This window comes from Clinocottus analis, unplaced genomic scaffold (assembly GCF_023055335.1).
Source record: "Clinocottus analis isolate CAN_PGR_092001 unplaced genomic scaffold, fCliAna1.0.p SCAF_23, whole genome shotgun sequence".
Taxonomy (NCBI): domain Eukaryota; kingdom Metazoa; phylum Chordata; class Actinopteri; order Perciformes; family Cottidae; genus Clinocottus; species Clinocottus analis.
This window is the reverse complement of record NW_027175965.1, coordinates 4,125,585-4,150,118: the sequence shown is the minus strand read 5'-3', so window position 1 is coordinate 4,150,118 and position 24,534 is coordinate 4,125,585. Positions and strand designations below refer to the sequence as shown.

The 24,534-nt window shown below is 46.8% G+C and overlaps 1 protein-coding gene across 1 annotated transcript in view; it reads right to left on the bottom strand.

Annotated features, from left to right (window-relative positions):
* Positions 1-1,410: 1,410 nt before the first annotated feature.
* Positions 1,411-24,534, bottom strand: part of tgfbr3 (transforming growth factor, beta receptor III) — a 56,901-nt gene continuing 33,777 nt past the window's right edge. Inside the window, exons 5-17 of the mRNA XM_068589837.1 lie at positions 20,963-21,146; positions 18,542-18,704; positions 17,904-18,051; positions 15,882-16,071; positions 15,356-15,642; positions 14,011-14,166; positions 12,233-12,382; positions 11,578-11,763; positions 10,098-10,391; positions 9,425-9,551; positions 5,661-5,711; positions 5,132-5,239; positions 1,411-1,562 (exon numbers count right to left, since the gene is read on the bottom strand). Coding sequence (XP_068445938.1) covers positions 1,444-1,562; positions 5,132-5,239; positions 5,661-5,711; positions 9,425-9,551; positions 10,098-10,391; positions 11,578-11,763; positions 12,233-12,382; positions 14,011-14,166; positions 15,356-15,642; positions 15,882-16,071; positions 17,904-18,051; positions 18,542-18,704; positions 20,963-21,146 — 2,163 coding nt within the window. The 3' untranslated portion in view covers positions 1,411-1,443. The remainder of the gene's footprint in view (positions 1,563-5,131; positions 5,240-5,660; positions 5,712-9,424; positions 9,552-10,097; positions 10,392-11,577; positions 11,764-12,232; positions 12,383-14,010; positions 14,167-15,355; positions 15,643-15,881; positions 16,072-17,903; positions 18,052-18,541; positions 18,705-20,962; positions 21,147-24,534) is intronic.

Here is a 24,534-nt window from a genome sequence, read left to right as displayed (position 1 = left end):
GCCTAATCCAGAAGTACAAGACGAGCAATTGCACACACTCCGCCTCATGAGGGAGGACATTTTAGTATTTACAATATTAACAGAAATATACAGGCGTTAAAAGAATAGTTTCGCAAATTTGGGAAATATGATTATTTACTAACTTTACCAAAGACACAAAGAGTGAAAACACTCAAATGTCTGTACGTTGATTACAGAGCTGGAGCCTGAGGTGATTAGCCTAGCTTAGCATAACAGCTAGAAAGGGGGAGGGTGGGAATAGCAAGCCTGGAGGAATAGTGTCTGATGTGTCTGAACTAAATCTCTGCGTTAACTGTTTCCATCTGCTTTTCTTTCTTGATGCGAAGCTAAGCTAAGCTAAACCCCTCCTGTATCGAGCTCCGCACTTAAAGCACAGACGTGAGAGGGGTGTCGATCTTACAATCTAACTTTTGGATGACAAGCAAAACAATGTATTCAATCAAAATGTTGAACTATTCTCTTAACAGCGACTGGTGAAAGGGAACCCACAATGCCCCTGTGAAGTTGTGTCACATCAACCAAAGTGAGGCTCAGAGGCCCGTCTACTGAGAGGCATTAATATGACTGCCGTCCAAGGAGAGCGCTGGTAAAATACGCCTTACCAGTCTGTGTATAAGTCCATTAGGAGGGAAATATGCGTACATTACAAAATGTGGCATTTTATCAGCATGTCTTTCACATTTTTCATTCACATTTTTTGGCATCTATTCTTCTGTATACATTCAATAACTACACTTTCTCGCATCTTTTAAAAGCCAGTCTCTCTCTCTCTCTCTCTCCCTCTCTCTCTTTCTCTCTCTCTCTCTCTATCTGTATGCGTCAAGATGACGACCTCCGTTCATACTGCACTTTTGTCCGCATGTTAATAGTGGTTGCTTTGCTCCCTTGCCACCTTCAGGGTTGCGCGTTGTGAAGAGTTACAGTCCAGCCATTAACATCTTACTTCCTAATACTGACATGAATGCAGACAATCCTTGCTATTGGAGTAAACCTGTCTACTTAAAAACAGGATGAATCTCACCATTTAGGGTCAAAACTGGGTTGTGGTTAGAAAGAAAAAAAGAGGCAAGAACAACAACAAAACTTGGATTGGGAAGAAATGCCTGAACTCACATTTGTTTTTTGTAGTTTTCGATACAAAATGTGAGGCGAGGCTGTCAAGCTGAGATTGCTACACTTACAGACCAGTAACACCAGCACAGTGTATTTGTCTACACGCACTCAAAGTGGCACAAAATGAATTTTCACATGGGATAAAAAGGTGTTATAGTGTGTGTGTTTTTTTTTCATCATGCTTTTTTTTTCTTCTTTCCATCACATCCCATTTCTCCCCCCCCCCCCCCACCCCCTCCTCTACCAAAAATGGTTCCTTTCATGGAAGGAGATCAACAAACCGGTCCCCCTGCCGGGTTGCATCCTGGGCTACGCCGTGCTGCTGGAGGAGCACGGTGTGCTTTGTGTGCTGCCGATGCTGTGGGCCGCGCTGCTGTTCTCCGAGGCCGGCTGGGGCTTCTGGACCTGCTGCGTGCCAGCTGTCTCACCTGGACACAGAGAAAGAGAGGGAGGGAGGGAAGGAAGGTATTGGAATGAAGGAAGATAGTACAAAAGAAGTATATGTATTAGCCGAGGTAGGCAGGAGCATGACGAATCGGTTTGGTTTCAGCTACAAATTGCACTCCTCTGAGACGCAGGAACCGCCGTTGTTCTTCTGAAAAAAATAATGCTGTTTAATCTCTTACTGTTTACTATGATTGTACTTGGCATGCACCTCACACTGGATCTAAAATACAATTCTTCATCCCAACGTTTTGTGGAAAGCCTTTTGCAGACTCCCACATTTGTATTTAGAACATCACATTTTCAGCGTGAGAGCACTTTTAACTATATGCAAAGCCGCGCGACTCTGCGACTCCGTTTGCGCTAACCTTCAACTTCCTCGAGCATAATCTGCCACAGATCCGCAAAAGTGTTTTCAGACGCTCGGGACCAGAGAGGTTGCACCTCAAAGAGCCCAGAAACAACCCGCCACATCCTCTCTGACGGATGACATTTTGAGAGAGAGAGAGAGGATTGGCGTTCATTTTCTTATGTAATCTGGATTCAATTAGCCTGGCTTTAGCAGATAAAGCAGAACAGACGCAGGGACAGGACCTTCTGACTGAAGCTCAAACCACCGACTGGTTTATTGTTCTACGTCTAAATAAGCATTTCATTTGGTCGACTCCCGGGAAATGACGCTTCAACTGAAGAGGCAAATGAAAGCGCTTACGAATGTTTACGAACGCGTCTCCCGACAGACAATGAGTCGGCTTTTGAAACGGAGCCAAGTCTGTGTTCCATGTGAGCATTCGGCATTCGCAGTTATTACTGCAGCATTTTCCTTGTTTGCTTCCCGGCTTGTTCTCTTTGACAAAGATTTTCCAATTGATACGTTTTGGCTTGTACTAAAAGTTGTGTGTGTGTGTATGTGTGTGTGTGTGTGTTTGTGTGTGTGTGTATGACAGGCATATGTGTCCGCGGGCGATCCTACATGGCGCTCCCTCTTTTGGGGCCCCTCGGTCCTGCTAATGTTTACCAGAGCCGAGCTGCCAGCGGTCTTTTCCCTCACAGGGCCGAGGGCTTTACAAAACAAAAAAGAGGACTCGAACCCCCTCGTCTGTTGGGGGAAATGTATATCCTGGATTCTAATATTAATCTTTCTCGAACCGGAGATATAAAGGCTGCTTTTATCGTCAAAAAACATACTCTGTATGAAAACTCTTCCTGCGGTTGTTTAAAAAAATGGCAAAAAAAAATAGTAAAAACCCATTCCCAGTGTCTCTTGGCACAGTTAACACTTCAAACCTACAAGTCTTTCAAGTGTCCACACAGAAAACTCTACAACTCACTAATTTGACAAATGAAAAAGTGTCTTTGTGCGTGAGTTAAATCAATAACTTGGTAATAACCTCCGATAGATTGTTTAGTCTTAGTATCCGTTGTGTGCAGTGTGGACCGGCAGCATCATATTGTCGGCTCACGGCTTGAGAAACACGACAGCAGACATTTGGACTCATATAGACAAATATAGAGACGTTTTTTGTCTCAGTTGAGCTAACCTGTCTTACAGGAAACGTCACATCTGAATAGACAAGGAGAGAGAGAGAGAGAGAGAGAGAGAGAGAGAGAGAGAGAGAGAGAGAGAGAGAGAGAGAGAGAGAGACGTTTGAGAAAACAGTACCGAGACACAGCGCTGCTTTGCGCTAGATGCTAATGTCAGCATGCACACACGCTTGCAGTGATGTGCACATGCTAACATTCAGCAGGCACGGCAGAAACCGCTTGTGTGGATCAAAAAGCTTGGGGAGAATCATTTTTATTTGGGATTTTTAATTTACACCCCTGTGCTTATTTAATGAATATGTTTGCTACTAGATGGGCTTCGATAGCCTACAGTTTAATTCCTGTTAAAACTGAAGAAATGCACTAAAACCACTGCCGATGGGCACGAGACACCGTCCTTTGGGCTTGTTAGCTGCGCGCGTGGCAAAGACAATGAAGCTGCTGGGTAGCCTCTATAAAAGCTTACTTAAGTTTAGCGTAGCATGTGATCCCCATTATTTTCTAATCTTGTAAGCGTGTGTTTAGATTTCAGAGCCGATAATGTGTGAAATTTCTCCCCCGTGATTCCCCTGTGAATTATTCGGCCTGTTTTCTTAATGGGCTCCGAATTGTTCGTTTGTGTGTTTTTTCTTACAATTTGAGCAGACATCTTGCCAGACTCGACTGCGGCGCTGGCAGAATGCAGGCCTGCTGAACGCGCCAAGATAACAAGCAAATGTCAAATAATGTATCGTGGGGTGCTTTTCAAAGCGCTCATACTTCTAATTGCCTTGTATGGAATTAAACCGTATCGGATGCAAAGCCTCAAATATAATGCAGATGAGTATGTAACCTAGAAAAGTTTCTCAAGAGGCCATTGTCCTCAGAGTCTGAGGGGAAAGACCCAGATCTGTTTTCATGTTTCATCTCTGTGTGGTCTAAAATACACTCTGGACTGATATTTTTGGTAGTTGTTTTCTATGAAACTGCCAATATTGCCATGTAAGGCCATGTAAGGCCAAGGGAGCGTGACACGCCCACCGAAGAGCCTATTTCAATGAATAACGACAGGAACATTCTGGGAACGTCTCTCCAGCAGGACCATCCTTACACCTGTTTCTCTGTGCATGTTCCCTTCTATTATCTTTGGAAAAGCGGCCAATAAGGCACTCGAGGAAACCCATGAAGCTGAAATAAAGTGGCTTTCTAAAGCGGAGCCAATACCAATATTATGATGAAGATGAAAGGCACTTAAATCTAACAGCTGGTCTGTTCTGCTACATGAAATGCTGTTCGGCAAAACACTTATAGACGTGACTTGGCGTGCCCGGAACAGTTTGGCTCAGACGAGTGTTCCGATCTTCGCCGCGCTCGCAACTGTCATTTGCTAATCGGGCCATTTAACAATGTCAGACTGTGGGCTTGGTCCGAACAGTCGACTTCAGCGTAAACCTAAACACTCGCGCTGTTGTATTTCCCCAAAAGACCCGACTCAAAACATCCCGACCCCGTTTATTAAAAGACGTTCGCGGCGAACACGTCAACAGGTCAGCGGCACGGCGGATCACCAGTCAAGCTTCATGCAATGGTGAATGCCAGAGGGCTGCTGGGAGCACGCTTCCTCCCCAGGGGTCGGCGGGTTGAGGGACGTTGGGGAAGATCTTGGCATCTAATGGACGGATTGTGTGTCTTTTCCTGTGAGGGCCCCTAAATCCAGCAAGGGGGATTTCCAACTCGTCTCCAGCCATTGTGCTGAGAATATTCTCCGACCACCCCGCAGCTCGCGAAAAACATTCAAAGGCAGGAAAGAGAGAAGAAACCTCGCTGCTGACCAACAGGATATATTTACAGTAGAGGAGTCAATCTGTTATTGTGAAGCGGCCTCCGTCAGCAGCAGGATGTTTGGCATTCCCAGCGGCACACCGCTGGCAGCGGGACACTCGGACATTCCTCTGCGTCTTATCTTTCTCATTAAGGCAGAGAGGCGAGCCCGGGGGGGCCCGCGGGGCAGCAGGTGAGGGCGCCTTACCTGTGTGCGAGTAGATGAACCACAGGGCTCCGGTCAACAGGGCGCCGATCACGAAGGCCGCGAAGGCGATCCCCACCACCGTCGGAGTGTCCAGCACGTACAGCGTGTCTGCGGGAGACAAAGCGCTGCGCGGTTCATACATGTTGACGGGACAACCTGGGAATGTTGAAAACCTTTCCAGCACAAAGTCCGTGGAGCCCCGAAGTGCCCGATCGCCAATGAATAAACATGGACATGACAAATACGTCATAGCATGAGTGCATTTGTTCAATAATACGAATACAAAAACATAAAAAATAATTCTTTTAAGCATTTCACAATTGCTTGCTTCATCTGAAGCCATGTTTTCGATTCATCTGTCAAGGGAATTTAAAAAAAAAAACACTCCTCACCATTTCATTATTCATGTCTTTAGTTATCACTGGACATTTTAGGGGCTCCGTGTAATTAATACATACAAAGGCACGCAGCTAAATGTAGAAGACACCGAGAATAATAGAGTTGGGGAAACTTTTGTCAGGTGACTTACCGGCATTGGAAGGACGTTCTGGGCTTTGGGTCGCTTTGGGAGAAGGAGTTTCTGCAAAACAAGAACAAATGATGACATTTCAAGAGATGTTGGGCCATCATGTTACAGTGATGCACAGTTTGAACGATACATTTGAATCACTCAAAGTCAGCCCCGGGCCAGAGGACCCGCACATGACTGATATTGTCCTGTGTTGATAAGCAGCTCTCGGAGGAATGTGACACAGAAACCTGAACCAGGAAAAAGACGCTGCGAGAGAGCGGCTATTCTGTCAGCTGACAGGCTTCCTAAAGGATGAAGCTCCTGACTCCCCACTGACCCGTGTATTTCTGGCCATCTGAAAGGCTTTTTAAAAGTGAACTTGGCCCCGACGATGTCTCAACAAAAAAAAAGAAGTACAAAGGCCCTTGTGTACGGGCGAACTCAAGGGGCGAGCCTGGTGCACGTCCAAAACTCTGGCACAATGGGAGCTATTCTTGGACAGGACACCTTGGGAGTTTTCATATCGCATAAATGGCTGACGAGGGGTCATCAGCGTGTGGAGAGGAGGGAGGGGGGGGGGGGGGGGGCTTTAATATCAGAGGGGACGATGGCCAGCGGATGTCCTTTCTGAGGACCGCCCAGCCCTCGCCACATCACTCCAGCGTTATCTGTTCCGTGTGCCAGAAGAAGACCGTAATGCTGTCGACCCCACGCGCAGAAGAGAGGGGGAGGAGCTTCACGGACAAGAGGGCGGAGGCGGGGGGGGAACTCGACCCAAAAGAGTGTGTTTTCGTGAGGAGTTATTCACGCGATTCTCATCTAACAGAGCCGATGGTCATCAAGCTGTAAGCTCAACGCAGCTTTTCAAAGGGAAGTCATCGTGGGGCTGTTCCCGACTTCATCAGAACCAGACAGCACCCCATGAGTTCAACTCACAACGTATGTTTGCAGCCTGAATCCGCTGCCAGCGCTGGAACAGTCGGATATCTCAATGAACGTCATTTGTTTATGCAAGTTCCTCTTGCTGTGGAATGAGCGAGCATGTTTTTGTTCAACTCTGACCCTCTCCTCACAGGGACGGGGCCCGGTTGTTCGTTCTTCTAAAGCTTGTTAGTGCAGCAGAGCGCTGCTGGAATGAGTCCAAAAACGAGGAAGTGAGTCGGCGTTTTTTGCACTTCCGGTTACCTCGTCTCAAAGTCAGGTTTTGGTTCGGTGCCGAAAATAAGGTGTGTGCTGAACACAAGGTTAAGAGATTCAAACGCTTTGACATAAAAAAAAGTCAACGAATACCAATCATGAAGCTTTTAAGTGTCTTAAAAATACTTAAAAGCGGTTGCTAACACCAACTAGTCCGCCGTTTCAGCCCTGTTGTGTGTACTCGTGCGACGTTAACTTCTGGGTTACATGTTTCTCTAATGGCCGCCCTCTGCTGGAGCTTGAATCCAAACTTGTCTACGAGTAGAAACTTCATGATCTTTTGGAGGTTTAGAACAATCATAATAAATGTGTAATATCTAAGTAAGTGTCTTGACTTCATGCCGCCCACAGTGGGAGTGAAAAGACCTCATTCAGATGAGTTTAAGGTGATACATCATTACAGATCTCTATCACAGAACAGCAATCAGTGATTTACAAAGTACATTTCAAACACTGCAGTTTCGGCCTGTCCAATAGATTTGACCACAATAACCCAGTTACTGAGGGTTTTCTTTTGAGGCGGATAACATTACTGTTGTATGTAATGTAAACAAACCAGACTTATTATAGGTTTTCCGTCTTCATCCTCTATTCTTTGCTGACTTTTGCAGACATAATACTGCTCGTAGTGGTGAAACAATACAATCGGCACTGCCAACCCCTCACATAAATGATAGTTTTCAAGCTTTCCTGAACGTTACCAGATCCAGTAAAGAATATTGCGGAGCCGTAAATCTGCTTCTTCGGCCGGGTTTTGAGGCCGTTATATTTTTCCATGCACCAAGTTGGCCAAAAGTGGCCCCTCTTTGATTTGTAGATCAAGTGGAGCTCTTTGGGATACTGTCCAGTGCTGAACTGTGGCCCTTAAAAAATCAGCTTGTTTTGTTTACCTTCCGAGCACAAGAGATGCCTTTTAAATTGAGTTGTTTTTTGTTTGTTTTTCCCCACTGGGTTTATTGCATATTTGTGTTTACTTTATCTGTTCCATGGAAAATAAACGCCGCAGACCTGGCACAGTAATGCGGTGGGCAGAGCTTGTTCTGGACCAGTGTGGCTCACCCACTCACTACTGGAAGTTTCAGAGTCTCTGTGCAGCAATAGCTTCAGCAGCTTCTCGAGCATCAACACTGGAACTGCTGTGCTAAAAGAAAAGTGACAGCATCAATGTCCCGGCCTAGTCGCGAAACCCGATGACCAATTAAAATGGATAAAAAAATAATAAAACCACCCACATGTTCTGTAGGACTCACTCACTACTCACTGTAGAGCCGACTGATGCCGGATTTTAGAGGCCGATACTAATACCCCCGTAAAAAAAAATCCTTAAAAAGGAGTTGTGAGCAACATAATGTACGTACAACTAACAATTACTTTCCCTTTCATTCTGGATGAATGGATTCTTCGTCAGAAAACAGCTCCGATTCTCAGCTGAGCAGCGTAGCGAGGATGCCATGTGAGGCTGAGGCATAAACCGGTACGATGCATCCACATTGGCTCTAGAGAGGCCGGTATCGGCCGTGCTGCTACATCAGTCAGGCTCCAGCTCGCACCGATTGAAATGACGTGATGTATATTAAAAGCATGAGTCAGTGCCATTTGAGTCAAACTGACCACTAGGATGATGCTGATGTCATTGCTCAGAGGGGATGCTGATTTGTAAAGCTCTGGCAGACCACCAGCGATCGGATGGGGCACTCGTGATATCACCCCTTCTCAGTTTATGTCATAATTAGTAAAATGTGACTGTGGTTACCTCAGCCCCCCCTTGTTCCCCCCCCTCCTCTCCCCACTCCCCCTTACACACACACAAACATCTGCAGGCTGCTCCCTCCCTCCGATTACACTCACAACCCCGGAGACTCCGCAGTACAATGAGCGGCAAAACAAGTGATGATCGAGGGGCCTTTAGGCTCTGGCTGGACTCCCAAAGCCAACAAGAGGACCTCCATACACACACTCATACACACACTCATACACACACACACGCCGTCCTCCCCTTCTCTAGTGGAAAGGGGAGGCCACAGTGAAGGTCCTAAGTGAAAACAACTGGAGCTTGGTGCTGTATGATTCCTCTTTTTCCGCCACTCCCTCAGCACGGACCGGTCCAGAGCGCCGAGCTGGGGCTCGGTGTTAGCACGATCCCCTTACTGCAGTCAACCACATGCTAGAATCTACACACACACACACACACACACACACATGTATTCTTGTGTACAGACGTTAATGTAAACAGACACGTGGGCACATACACAATCACACACACTGCAGTTAATGGTGACCAGATGTGGGGAAGTGAGGTGAGGTTTCCTGCGGTTTTTGGTTTTTGGCTTAATCGTATTGGACCAAGCGTTTGCTGGCTGCTCTGCACTCAGACCTGCTTCTTCCTTGACCCCATTTCCCTTATCACACTATACTCAAAACAATGTACGTCAGAGCTTAATTCATCATTTGTCGCGCTGGTAAGAAGAAAAAAAAAGGAGCGCGGGTGAGAGTGACAGGAGCTTTTAAATACCCACGTGCATGTGCAGCTCGTGGCACGCGGTCTCAGCGAGTGTAAACTGCGTTTTTCTTTGCTCTCAACTGACCTGTGTCCTCCGATTGATCAGGTGCATCCACCACGACCAGCGGCTTGGTAGACGTCTTGGAGTTCATCACCATGGACAGGATGTCGTCCCCAGAAAGGGAATCGCAGGTCTCACTGGGTTGCAGGCACTGTGTGGACAGAATTTACTTTGAAATCCCCCCACAAGAAAAAACATACGTCACACTATAAAAAAACTATTTTACGCTCTGTGACTTTTGCAGAAAAAAAGATTTTTTTTTCAAAAAGCAAACTGTCTTCTGTCACACCTGACAGGAGTATAAACTTGTAAACCAAACAATGACAAACTGGTGCGCATGAACCAGAGCCTGATAAGATTCGCCACAACTTTATCACTACTTTTATTTATTTTTCAGGTAAAAAGAGATAAAAATATATATTAAAAAGATTATACAAGCTGAACAGATAATAAATTATTTCTAAAAAAATAAAAGATGCTTCTGCAGCTGGATACCTGGCAAACCTGACATTGATTCATGTTTCCTGCTGAGCTTCAGGTGCAGACCAGCTGGAGCAAAAGATGGAGCACGACTTCACCAAGATCTCCCCAAAACAAAAACACTGCTAATACTCTACGCCTCAGGAGAGACCTTACAGTCAAATCACTGCAGAGGCCAAAAGATAAAACGTCATTTGGGTACGATTAGACTGCATACCGTGGGTAGTCTCTGGTTGCTTCGAGTTCTCTTGGAGCACAGAGACATCTCGCAGTGCAGGAAAAGCAGGGACATGTTGAACTTTGAGTTGAAGGTGAAGCTGAAGCTCTTCTTCTCCGCCTGCGTGCGAGGGACCGGGAAGTCCCTCTGGGGGTAGTACCTGACGGAGTCGTCCGTGGGGCACACGGTCTCGATGAGAGTGTAGTCTGAGGTCACACTGGGGTTGGAGTTGGGAGAAATGAAGCACGATATGAGGGTGAACCCCAGCTCCGGATCGGATGCAGCAGATGTGACCTGGAGAAGCGCATGAGGGAGAGGGGAAAATGAAATAAATACAAAAATGTCATCAGTGAAGGCAAGCCGCTTTGTGTAACTGATTGTGAGTGATTAAAGTTGAGCACTACTGCCATCAATTATACTGCTCTTGTGCAGAATAGTTCCATTTCACACCCACAGGAGAGTCGTGTTGCTCTAATTGAAATCCCAGCCCGAAAAATGGGCAGTATGACGGCCAAGCGACCCAAACTGTCATTCTGTTCCTTTCGCTAATAAATATTTTGTACAGAAACAATCATGTCACATTCTGTAACGTGGGCGTGGTTGCTCATGAACACAGACCCAGTTTACGTCAACTCTACGAAGCTTTTGAACTTTCGGCTTATTTTCGGGGGGGATTTACGGACTCTTCTTTAACGGCAAGATCGCTCTCATTAACACGGTTAAACGTTACAGACACAGTGAAGCACTTAGCAGCTAAAGGAGCAGATATGTGCCTCTTGAGTTGGTGGCAACCAGACCAGAAGAGTATTAATATTGGACTATTATTCATCAGGTGAGCATGAAAACGGCGCACAATGAATGCTTAAGGCCTGTTGGATGGGGAGCAGCTGTTAGCTTGACACATGTCAACTGCTGTAGTATTTCACTGAGGAGGCTAGTTGTGTCTTTCTACCCACAACCTTCCCTTGAGTTATTATTCCTCCTTCTTTCTTTTGGATTATCAGTGCTGGCATCCTCGTTGAAAAAGGTCTCGCATGCACAAACACACAGAAAACCCTTTATAACCAGCTGGCTCGGCGTCCACGCCGTCAGCGAAGCACCTCCCGCTGATATCGTCATAAATCATCCTGTCGGATGACCTCAGAGTACGAGTCGTTGCCATCTCTTACATGACCTCCATAATTGTGTTGTGAAAGTAGGGATTTTGAGGCAGACAAGACAGGACACGGAGACAGAGGCGAGGAGGCGATGCAAAGTTGAACAGGGGGGTGAAAGTGAGTATTTTTCTGCCGCAACTCGACAACATAAAAAATGTACTTCATGGATGCCACACTGAGAGATCAAAGCGGTTAAAGTCCCCGACAGCGAGCACAGTTTTCTTACTAAAGCCTTAATTTGGGAGCAAAAGCACACGTTGCGCAAGACAAACGCTGCATGAATTCCACACAAAACGATGATTTATTAGAAATGCGAGGCGTACCTCCACGAAGACCTGCTGCTGCTGCGAGACGGTGTAGAAGGCCTGGCGCGAGGGGTTGTTGAACGGCAGCGTGTTGTACAACTCCATGTTGAATGTCATGTTCCTCACCGGTTGCCTGCCGGATCCTGGAACAATCCTGGGAATCGTGGCCGAGGTTTCCTGGTTCTTTCGGTACGTGCAGTTGAACTAAAAGAATGAGACGACGGCAACGCGAATATCAGCAGGGATCTGACATCTGATACCACTGCTAAGCACCTTCGCTCTGTGTGTGTGTGTGTGTGTGTGTGTGTGTGTGTGGGTGTGTGTTTGATCACATTCGGACGGATCAGAAAACAAAGGAGGAACACAAACTGTATAAACAAGATCAATAAGTGGGAGACGGGGATCGGATGAGACAAAGGGAAAACACGTTCGCAGAGGGAATAAAATGGAGAAACTTCAAAAATGGAAAATGTCAGGTCAAGTTCAGAAAACAGACATCATGGAAAGACAGGGAGATTGCAAAAGGAGTCTTTACGTGCACCAGGGGACACTGGGAAATGGAGTGTCTTCCAGCTCTGAATGATTTACATAGAGATGGAGATGATCATTGGTCTCTACTTGTCAACCCCCCCCCCCCCCCCCCCCCCCGAGACAGAGCCACGGTGATTCTCACCACTATGACGGACTGGTGCTCTGCCGGCTCCGTGAACGTCCTCTCTAACTCCACCGGGTCTCTCGGGAGCAGCACGTCTCCAGATTCCAGATCCTCGTAATCCAGCGGCCTGCCGCTCCCGTCCTTGTTCTCAGCATGACTTATCAAGACCTGCGATCCACAGAGACGCACGTTACTCAACCCAACCGAAGCGCCGTCAGCGAGTGAGTTAAAAAAGAAACCTTTCCAGACTTTTATTTATTGTATTCATCTTAAAAGAAATCCAGTTGTGAGTAGTGTTCCGTAAGCCAAAGACACGACGATTTGAATCTCTGAGACGAGTTGCCAAAAGACATTCTGCAAGCGATGAGGTGGATTTTAAATGTGGGAATGCAGTGGGGCTCATCCTGGACAAAAACATAAAATGTACTTTTCATTTCTCAGTGGAGCAGAAGAATGTCAGGGGTCTGACATGAGGGCCCGCCGTTTTAAGATAATTCAGATTTAATGAGGCGAGAGGACAATCTCAGTGATGCTGACAGTGTTTTTCTTGAGTCTGCAACAAATTAATGAGTCGATCTGCCGTTGGTGCCACTGCCGAATTAAATCAACATGTCACAGGACAGCAGAAACAACAGACCAAACACATTATCTTTGACATGTTGGGAACCAGACAAAGACATTTTTATCTCCTTTGACTCGGGGTCAGAGGTTATCCCTGCATCCAAGTGCAAACACAAAAGACGACCTTGGACTCGTGCCCAGGTTTTCAGCAAATGTGTTGTTCCAAATTTCCCCCACAAAAGATCTGCAAAGGTCGGTTAGGAAGTGATTCATCCTTGCTTGTTAGAACAAACACGCTGAATGAACGCATTCCGCAATAATGAAGACAACTCGGGATGTCAGACGTGAACGCTGAATCCCACACTGTCCACCAGCATGTTCAACTCGTCGTATTTTTCCATTCTGCATTCATCCCGAAAAGAAAAAGAACAACAAAAAAAAAAACAATTTGTGGGAAAAGTGTTTCAGCGTCAAGCCCCCGAGAGGGCGTTTCCTATCCGGTCTTGACATCTGATAGCTGCCGTTGCTCGGAAACATGGCGTCAACTTCCGTGATGCTCTGCTGACTGGAGGATGTCGCTTGATCAACAGGCCAAGTGACACGGTTATGTAGCACGAGCGATTTTAGCTGTGCGGGCTAGCTTCCACTCAGAAAGGGTTTCCACCTAGTTCGGCTGACATCGTTGGCGCCGTTGGTGGACTGGCCATGTTGGCATTGAGGCGATATTATTTCACGCATCAAATTAGTGACGTAGTCAGTTTAACGCCAGGAACTCACTGCCTCTTGAGAACGCCAGCGCGACTGTAGAGGACGCTGTCGCGGGAGACAAATCTATGAAACCTATCCATTTCTTCTTCTCAGTAACTACAATTTGAAGTACACAAATCAAATACCATTGAGGCTGATTGATTTGCTATGGAAGAGGATTAGGAACAAGTGTCTCGGGGAACTACGGTGGCCTTCAGGGAACAAAAAGAAAACGCAAAAAGGCGCTCTCTTGTGCCAGTGTTTGGTTGGTCCGTTCTGTAGAAACACGGCGGTGCAACAGAGGATCTGCACCCTTTGTAGTTTTATGAAGGGCTCATTGTGAGCTAACGCAACAATTCTTCTTTGGAAACACGTTCTTTGTGTATATATATTATAAACTAAGGGGCCCCTTCACATGGTTCGGTCAAACCAGCTTTATTTGCACGACTTGTTTTAGACTCAAAGGTAACTATGGGTGTTGTACTCACAGAGTTGATGTGGAGGGCCATTGGGCTTCCCTGCATGGGATACACGGTGGTCAGACAGCCCGTCACAGGAGTCTCCAGAGTGTAGTGGGTGGCATTGACGGTTGCTTTGCAAGCTGGGTCTTGAAGAGTGAGGTTGGCATGAGGAAACCCATTCGCCTGAGGAAACGTCAAAAAACAAATGGCAACATTGGATGAACATCAAATAGGAAAAACTTTTCCTTTATTAAGTCATTTTCAGAATAAAAAAGATTAAAAAAGAAAAAAGTGGTCGTGTGAGACTTTTGAGTTCCCAGGAATAAACAAATCCCACAAGGTGGTCTCGCTCCAGCCCCAGCTTCTCCTAATTACAGTTTCCATTCTGTGATGTGGGCTGACTGCGCCAGCACCGCGTTCAGACGCCAAATGTTGGGGGATCGTTGTGCGTCTTGCTTCAATGTCGGCTTTTGTTTAACAGGGAGGCTGGCATTTGAATGAAAAGTAGTAGAATAATGACAACATTTCTCATTGTACCGCATTTATTTTTATTTTACTTTTGTTGCCTTTAAACTTACTTTAATGCGTTTATCAGAAGCCAATACTGATCTCTGCTGCGGAAGGCCCTCCTATAAATCTACAAGTGAACTTTTGTGTTACCACACTGAGCATTGTGGTGTAATAAAGAGGATTTTCAGATATAAAAAAAGCTAGCAGCATGGAGGTTTATGTTGGCATTTTCTAATCGCAGTGCAGAGGAGATTCATTCTGGCCCCTAATTGGTCCTGACACATTCTCTTTGGGTGTCCTCCGTGTTTGTTGTTTTCCGTTCTTCTTGTCACAATTTGTCACATCAAGTCTGCGTTGCAAGGGGCGAAATGGTAAAAACAAAAAAACATCCAGAGCCAAATGCGACTGATCGGACCCGAAAACAATTTCCATATGTAAATGTGAATCGATGACACTGCATTAGGTTCGGTTGGGTAACACAACATTTGCTTTGTTTTGTTCTTCGCTTGAATAAAGTGTGACCGAGCATCGAGTCCTATAAAAAAACGTTATGTCTCCTATGTCTCCTAATATTGTCTCCTGTGCTGTAGCAACGTTTTGCTCAATTGATTAGCTGATTGACAGAAACGTTATTTATCTAATTCGATTGTTATTATTTCCAATAAGAAAAACACAATTTCTTGGATGGAGCTCCATATGCCCTAATCTTCTTACTAAAATGAATAAACTTGTAGTTTTTTTTTTATGTTATAAAAATCTATTCACGGATAACATATCCATGTTTCTGGTTTTGGTGTTTTTGGTGTCACGTGTGTTACACTTGTCGCATTGTAATGTGTTTCTCAGCACGCTGCCCACTCACCTGCAGGCTTTCTTTATCGATGCTGACCACCATCCTCTTGTCCTCACACTGCACGCTGAGGCCGACGCTCAGAGCGCCCTGATGCTCCTCGGGCTCCCCTTTCTCCCAGGGCCGTTCGTTGAAGGGGGAGGGCAGCGACAGGAAGGGCACGCCGTCGGACGCGGGCGGGGGGAAGAGAAAGGGCAGACCGGAGCGCCGGGCCGCGGCGCCGGCTCTCGGATGGGGACTGGAGTCGCGCAGGATGGAGAGCTCTGGAGGCAGCATGCTCTCCAGAGGATCCACCACATCTGGAAGTCACACGTTGTTAGAACCTCACGAGGCTGGTTTTACAGGCAGGGAAATTGCGCGGGACCACGGCTATAAAACCTTTCCAGGCTAGCTCCTCTATAAGGACTGTAAAATGTGCAATGCGGGTCATGAAACAATTGCAGCAGCTGCTAAAAGTCAAGCTGTAATTTACCTGGACACACCATTTCAAGTTCTGCCTCGGTACAATTAAATTCAGGGGGATGTTTCTCCAGTTTACCTGGCTCTCTGAGGCGGATGTTGAAGTGGTTAGCCATGGGAGTGCTGGTGTAAGACGTGACTGGACCGTAGCCGTGCTCCTCTGCCCACTTGATCAAGGCTTGTGGCCCCGATGGCAAGTGCTGCTTGGGGGACTTGGACACTTGCATCAGTCTCTCCGCGTTCAAACTGACACTCAGGGTATCAGAGGCCTGTGCAGAAGGAAGCAGAGTCAGGACTTATCTTGTCTTATCGATGACTGTATACAGTATTGTACGTCAGCTCTTTTAGGATCTTCATGAACAAAAGACAGGATTCACTGCTCCACAGGTATCCGACTTCATGTACAGTCCTGCTCTCACTCTGCGCCAAGTGTGAATCATGTGCATGGGCGTGAGGCGATGGGCGTGCCGGCGCTCGATCAGCGCTGAGACACCGAGGGGTTGGTTTGCTCCTAAAAGTTGTGTTTTGCCACGCTGCGCAACATGCAGCACTGATTCATTCTCACAGCCATTTCCCACACTCTCAGATCTCTTGAGCAAAGCAGCTCTCTGACAGAAGCGAGGCCTTGGCTTTTAGAGGCTATTGTATCACATAAATTGTTGTCACTCTCCCAAACACTGGTTGCGCAAGGCCAGCATCCCACGGGTCATCGCTGTCTAATAAAAGTCCAAAATGTCAGTTTTTTGGGGGCAAAACCTCGCTTTGTCTTCAGACTGTCCATCTTCCTGTGGTCCAGCGTTGATGATAACGTGCCGCAGCAACAAACAAACCCTTCAAACACACATTCACCATGTATTCCGGTAACTTGTGAACATGTATTCAATGTCGAAACACTTCTGAGCTACAGAGATACTACAAGGAACCCAAAAATGTCTCCTTCATAATGGGGCTGGAGGGATTCACCCTCTGTGGACCATGAATGTCTGGACAAAGTTCCAATCCATCTGCTAGTGCAGATATCTCATGTCTGGACCAAAGTGGTGGACAAAAAGTATCTACATTCCTGAACCAAACATTGTTGTACAGGGACAAAGTGTCAAGTGGATATGACAAAACACAAATCCATTGGGGACTTCCACCAGAGGCCTCGCAATCACCTCTCTGACCTGGCATCACGCTCGTCCTACCCGATCGACTCGCTGTACGACGGCGACCCGGCAGCTGTACAAACACGGCACCGCGCCTGGCAAAAAGTGCCGTGTCGTGGCTGAGGCCAACACGGGGAGGAAACACAGAGCCTCTCTCCCCTCGCACACCTCCACTGACAAGCCGTACAAGCCTGGTGACGGTAAGCTGACGGGGGACGAGACTCCATCTTCGTCATCCAAACCGTAAAATCACTGGAGACATTTTGATAAATTCACAACATTAGTGGGCCTGCGTCAGTGTTAATGCACTGTCAAAAAGCCAAGGTTTGAAATTCCATCCCCGGAGCAATTTACAGCGTTTGGACGAGTGCCAATTCCCCATCGACATGATCTACAGTTGTGTACATAGGTGTCATATTCTCATAGTTCCTAAAGGCCCAGGGAGACTTGAGCAGCACTAATAAAGATTTAATATCAATACTCATACTCAGCTTTTATAAGTATGAAACCAGATTTTTAAGTAAAGGGCATTCTGATATATCGCAGTAATTATCCAGTGTTTGTCTTGTCGTGCGTGGCGAGGAGCTCCCTGCGGGGTGAGCAGCTGAAGTACAGGAGTGTTCCTGGCTCTGAACACGTGTGTGACACACACACACACACACCTGCTCCTCCCTCCCCTCACAGGCTCTCAGAACGTGATGACAATGTCTGGAGATGCCACCGTGAAATTTCACAGTTCCTCCGAAACCCGTTATCCCAACCCGCCACCGAGACCAGGCGCCATTTCAACGCATGGAAATCCAGGTGTGACAACGCTCTTCTGTCACCGGTGCAACGTTGTGACCTTCCTGCCTGCGACATGACATGCGAGCCACTGCGACGCACAGTAAGACTGCATTGAATCTCGGAGGTGAGGATGTTACCAGACAGGTGTGTCGTTGCTGCTCACTTACCACCACGTCCAGCTTTCCTATCACACTGTGGGCCTTGATGACCCAGTTGACAGACTTGGCGCACTTGAGCAGCAAGACGACGTCACGATGCAGCGGGGCATCGTCTTCCAGAGGTCGTAGATCCACTATGACATCCACCTGGAAAGCGCTGCAGGAAAGGAAAAAGAGGGGAAAACTGAATTTTGGACGGCGAGGTCTACAGCGTTGTTATCGTGCCTCTTGTGTCTGGCCAACTAATTAAAAAAGAAGAAGAAGAAGAAAAAAAAGACTGGTCGCATTCCCAGAAAAGAAATTTATAAAATGCAGACATATGTGCGACAGACCAGATAGCGCTGGAGTGAGATACGGCTCAGTTCCCAGAGCTGCTGTCTTTTAGGGGCGAACTAACGAATCACTCCACTGGGGGAGTGAGGAGATTATCTGTCAAACTTGGAGTCCGACAGCCGGTTTTGAAAATATCCTTCTCAAAAAGGAACACCGTTAAGTGAAGAGTAAGCCTCCCCACCCCCTTCCCACCACCACCCTCCTGCCTTCATGTGAGTTCCCATCCAAAAACAAACTCCCCAGGGCTCCAGTGAGAGCATCTTGACCTCCAAAATAAACTATGACAACATGTTTTCTTGGCTTGGGCCGCTCACCTGCTGGAGTTGGGGGCTTGGAGCTCCACGATGTGGACCTCTTGGTCTTTGTCGGGTCCGGAGAGGATGCAACCCTTTGACGCCTGTGGCTCCACGTAGCCGCCCAGGTAGTTCAGAGACAGGAACTTGGTATCAATCTTGCAGGTGTCAGAAAACAGCGGATCTGAAAGAGGGGAGATTGTTTGCGTTACCGGTTGGGGGTCCATGGGGCTATTTTTACCTCCCATAAGGAGAAACACAGCATTTTTTGTTAGCCCCCTCCACCAGTGGGGAGTCACTGGGGAACCCCCCCCCCCCCCTCCCCACTACCCGCCCTCTCCTGCTCTGCTTATGGGGGGAATCCAATGCCTCGCAGAGACTTGGATGTGGTGGATGTTAGCTTGGTTTGACCCTTCGTTGCAGCTGACGAACAGCCTCTCTTCTCACTTCACCACACAGCCCTGCAGCTGGTATTGCCATTATGCCGGCACTAACCGGACACGGCCATGTGCTGGGTGAGGCCGTCCATGCCATCACCAGAGAAGTGTTTTCTGGCTTTTGTTTCTTTACGTGGGAAAAGTAAGCACTGTTTTGAACAGAATTCCCCCACAATACCAGGACAATAATATTCATAAACACTTCTCTTTTTTTTTCTCTCGACTTTTTACTTTTTTTCGTTAACTGTTAACAAAGTCCAGAAAAGCTACACCCCCATCTCAGCACTCGGAGAGAAACACAAGACAGCTGCTTCCTTATTTGGCAAACAGAGCCTCGGACAAAGTGTAAACTGAAAGTTGGCACCTTCCTTTCCGGAACCCTAGTGGCTCTTGAAGGAGCTGAGAGGGGAGACCTCGAGCGCAGGCCTGGTTGGGAAGCCGAGCGAGGATCGGTCCGTCTTCGCGACACGCCGCGGACGATGCGGAGGAGTGGAAAACTATGGCTCTTCGCTCGGAGTAAACACTGTGGCACTCAGGGTGTTTGCCAAACCACAACCCCCCTAATGACACCAGCCAAACGCTTGCAGGCTGAGCAACCGCTCTGTGCTCCTCGGCAACTCGCAACACAGAGGGCGAACTTATCAGCAGCAGCGGTGGGAGCCACGTTATTTCTCTCCAGACATGAGCCTCGTTTCATTTCCATGCGGTGGAGGATGCTCATTAAAAGTCAGGATGTCCTGTCTGAGAGCCGATGCGCTGGATGAGAAGTTGGACGTGCTGTTCACTGTGAGGGCCTGCGAGCAGCGAGAACAGCCCACGTGAGGAGATCAATCGTCAGCCTCCTGTGAGAGCCCCGCGGTCCTCCCCCCTCCTCCTCACCTTACTTATTAAAAAAAATGTGATAGCGATGATGTCTCACCTGTTTACCTCTGCAGAACCACAACTTGGAAAAAGAGACTAATCTCAGATGTTTTTAATCTGCTGGTCTGTCTGAGACCAAATTAACACTCCAAAGTCCTAAATAACCTCCTGAATATTTCACAGTTTCTTCTACATCTTTATTTGTCTACGGCTCTTACCTTAGCCCACATGCATACATAACTAGCATTACAACCTCACTGTTTTATGCCGCCACCAACCAGACCTGCAGCGGTTTACATCCATGTCTGTCCAAATTGATCATTTTTATCCAATGAACATTTGCGTGAAAATGTCCTAATTATCATATACATTCTTGGGTTATGGGCACAAAACATGTTTTGTGAAATCCCAGTGACGTTTGACCACCAGGTCCACGAGTCCAAGAAGAGAAAAATCTGACTCGAGAATAGACAACCCCGAAACCATAATATCATCTATTATGTTCCAGACGCCCTTTGGAGTTTTTCCACCACTAGTTGTGTTATGAAACAATATGTTTTTTGACAAGCGACTCCCTGCTTGGTTTTTTATCATGCATGCAATAAAAAGAAGTACATGCACAAGCACACAAATGGTTGCTTGTATATAATAACTATGAATTATGGATATGTGTTGTTATTTTGAACTCTTTCAAACTATTTGTTATGTAGCGCGAAGCTTGTGCTGTAACTACAAAAGAATCAAGTGGACAGCAGGTCAGACTGTGGTTGTACTGGACAGGTGTGGCTGTTAAAAAACAGTATCTAAAAATGGATACCGACATCGTGAGACTGCATGCAATACTTAACATTTTTTATAATGCAGCAGGAATACTCAAATACAAGTCTGTGCACTTTCTTTATATGTGTGGGCACCGTTCTTCAGGCTGTCACGGCTCACTGTTACCACGGGTATCCTGTTAAACAGCAACAGGGTGAATGCCCGTTGAGGGAAGGAAATTCTTTTCCCAGAGTAGTGCACGTAAACCTTTAGCCCGGGTTCAAACACAAAAGCTAAGTAAAGTTATGGAAGCTGAAGGGGAACGGGGAGGCGTGCATTCGGGGCCTGTGAGCTATGTTGGGAATTTTGGGAATCTAGCACACACCTTCTCCGACTTTGATGTAGATGTCTTGAGTCATCCTGAGCTCAGAGAAGGAGGTGACGGCCCTGTACTTCTTCTGGGCCCAGTTGAGGAGGTGCTCATTGCCATGGGGAAGTGTCTCCTTCTGGATCTGGCAGGAGAGGGAGAAGTTTCCCGGCTGGAAGTGGACCTCTGAGCCCTCGGATACCTTTCGGAAGGGAAAGTGCAAGTGTTAGAGCACAAAAAAAAAAGCCCCTCTGTGTTATCTCAGCTCTGTGCAACGTGATAGTAAATGATAACTGCAGGTTTTTCTATTTCAGTTGATTTATGTACTAAAATATTCTGTGTTCCACTTCACGGTTTAACATTTCAAGATTACAGCCGACGGTGACCTCTGTGTCGAGAAGGATATGCACATCGAAGTCAACCTAAGAAGAAGAAACCTGCGGGCGGACTGAAAAGAAAAGAAAAGGGCTTCGCTTTTCCAAAATTAAACCTGCTCTCTAAACATTGGTGAGAGCCCTCCTTCACACTCCATCCAAAACCGTTATTTGAAAGAGTCTACAAAATATTCCCCGGCGTATTTTTACACATGTTCCTCCACACGATACACTGCGTGGTTTCCAGTGTTGGCCACAGGGGTAGAAGACACAAATATTTGACGCAGGCAGACTGACAGACAGGTAGGCGGGCCGGCACGCTCACAACAGGTCAAATGGAAAACAGTCACAAAAATGAGATGGGTGGGGGCGGAGTCTGAAAATGACGGAGGGCGCAGAATGTTTGACAGGTACGGCTGTCCATATCCGCATTAAGAAGTACTATTGGCTCTTATTAATGGAGCCCAACCTGGTGCGCTTCATTTCAGAGAGATAAACATTCACATGTGCCGAACAACTCCACCGAACAAACAGGAAGTCCAAGCAAACGGTCTAGACGGCTTTCTTTATTTTACTTCTATGCTTGTTTTTCTTCCTCGCTCTGTCCCCTATCTGTATGCATGAGCTGAGACGGTGCTGCCAGGCCCAATTAAAAAGATGAAATCCTCTCGGATTCAGTAGAAAATACGCAAACCTACTTCTTCGCGGCGATGTTATGAAGCTGTCCCTAAATTGCTACCGTGTCTAAACAGCGACAGAATAACATCCCTTTGGGGTGTTGAGGTTTTTCAGACATAACTTGCTTTAATCTCCCTCACGTGAAACATCTGTCTGACCTCTGGACGCTCCCCACTCGGTGTTCCAGGCATCGTCACGAGTGGCAGTAAATACTGGGGACGGGCTCTGTCGAAGAACTCAGGTTGATTGTGTTTTGAGTGCGTTTTCTACAGCGAGAGAAGCAACGGCGAGAAAGATGGCGGGTAGGTGGTGCCCTGAGCGGGTGAGCAGGAGGGGCCGGGGGTTGCTTCGCTATCCTTGCCAAGCTCAGCAGAGTTTATCAGTTTAATTGCGGGAATACTACTGTAATTAGTCGCAAAGAATTAAAGGGGAAAGCCTGAAAGCCAAATTAGCTCCAGGCCTTGCAGAGCACTGAAAAACCTCAGGAATTTGAACCAGGGAAGTGAGGGACCCACTGTGGGCTTTAACAAACTCTCTCCCTCCTCTCTCTCTCTTTCTGTCTCTCCTGTTGCATGCTCAGTTGACAGACCCAAAATACTTAGACCTTTTTCTTTGGTCCAGCTCTATTATTATTATTATTATTTATGTTTGCCCGTTTTGTAGTTTCCTGGCAACAAAGGAAATGTGTTTGTGCCAAGGTGGGAGGAAGAGTAAAGCCAAACCTGCATTCTTCCTAATGGCCACCAGGGGGCGACTCTTCTGGTTGACATAGGAAGTCTGTTTGTGTTGAAGTCTATGAGAAAAGGGGATGCTTTCTTTAACCAGGGGATGCTTTCTGTAACCCTTTCACCAAGTGATATTCCTTGCATGTGTAACGTACTTGGAAATAAACATTTCTGATTCTGATACCTTTTCAGTTCATGAAAGTTACCTGTCATCTTTTTGGCGCTAATCTTTGATCTTGTGTCGCTTCTGGTTGCAAAATAAAAAACATCCCGACAGCCAAAAACCACAATGTCAAACTTGGACTCACTTGGACTACTTCTATTTCTTAAACACAGTACATGGTGATGCCTGGAGACACCAAGATTGCTTAAATTTGCCGGTCATGAGCACTTGTGTTTGTGTTAAACTTCAAGGGAATAGAGCCCTTAAAGTGCTGGAAAGAATAAAACAATTTCCTTAAGTGAAGTATATACTGTAAATATAATATATCATGCTTACGATTTACATTAGCTGTCACTCTCTAAATACTGTTACATTTGTTGCTAATGTACACATGTTGAGCCGAAAAGTTCCGAGAGCAGCGCGCCCACAGCCAACTAAAGCAAAACTTCACTATGTGGAAATAGCGGCAGGTCTTATGAAGCAATCCGTTACTATCGCTGCCAGGAAGGGTCTTGAATGTAGATGTTGTTCGCTGCGAAGGTCTTGTACTGTGTTCTGAAGTTAAGACATGCAGGAAAGCGGGATGTAACCTCGACTTAGGAGGAATTCCTCAGACTTGGCAGACAGCTGAGCGCAAACAAAGAATGTCGAGGAGAAGTTGGTTACATACCATAAGGGACCGAGACTCTTTGCTTTCATGTTCGTAATCGTAGAAACTCATGTAACTTGTGTCTGTCATGGTATTTACAGGCAGGAATTTCCCTTTTAACCACTGATAGTTCCGTGTTATAACCGTTTAAAGTGCAACTCAAATGTCTTTTCAATTCTAAGATAACATTAAACTGTATATTTATTTCCTGCCCCTTCGTGCTGTAAGCATCCACATATTACAGCCATATGCAGTAAAAAAAAGAGACGGCATGCCAAATGTTTGAGATCAATTATTATACAGCTGTAATCCTCCACTGAGCAACACCCTGAGTCTGGGAAATCACAAAAGGCTGTTTAGAAATTAGGAGGTGTTGCAAACAGAGGAGGGGGATGAAAAGTGGAGAAAAGGGGTTGATAGATGATGTGAGCGCGTATAAACTCTATTAATGTGCTAAATGCTTTTGTGCCTGATTTAATCTCGTCGCCTCTTGATGAGCTGCAGGGGGGCGGGGGCGACGATCACTCCGCTCGCTGCAAAACGGGCGCGTGTTTCGTGTGAACGGGCGGGCTCGGGGAAATAGTCGGAGGAAACGAGCATATGGCTCGGCACCACTCGGGAGCGATCATCTGCCACTCCTGTCTCCAAATAAAAACCAAGAGCGGCTACCAGAGGTTTCCATTAACCGCCACGCCGAGGAGAGTGCTCTTTGCGCCAGGGGCCGATCGACCTCGTGCTACGAGCGTTGAACCGACGAGAGAAACGCGGGAGTGTAAAAAGCAGAGCTTGGCAAACAAACAGTAGGCAACGCGAGCCAACATACAAAGTCTTTACAGACTTGTTCCACCCAGAGTCACAAAACATTGGATGCAGATTGAGTCTTTCAAGCATGCTACACAGCCCTCCTTCCCGAACCATCAGAAAAGCAATATATGCACTTGGCCACTAAGTCAACACAGCTCACTCTGCACACGTGTCTCGCTTGGAACTGCAGCGTCCCT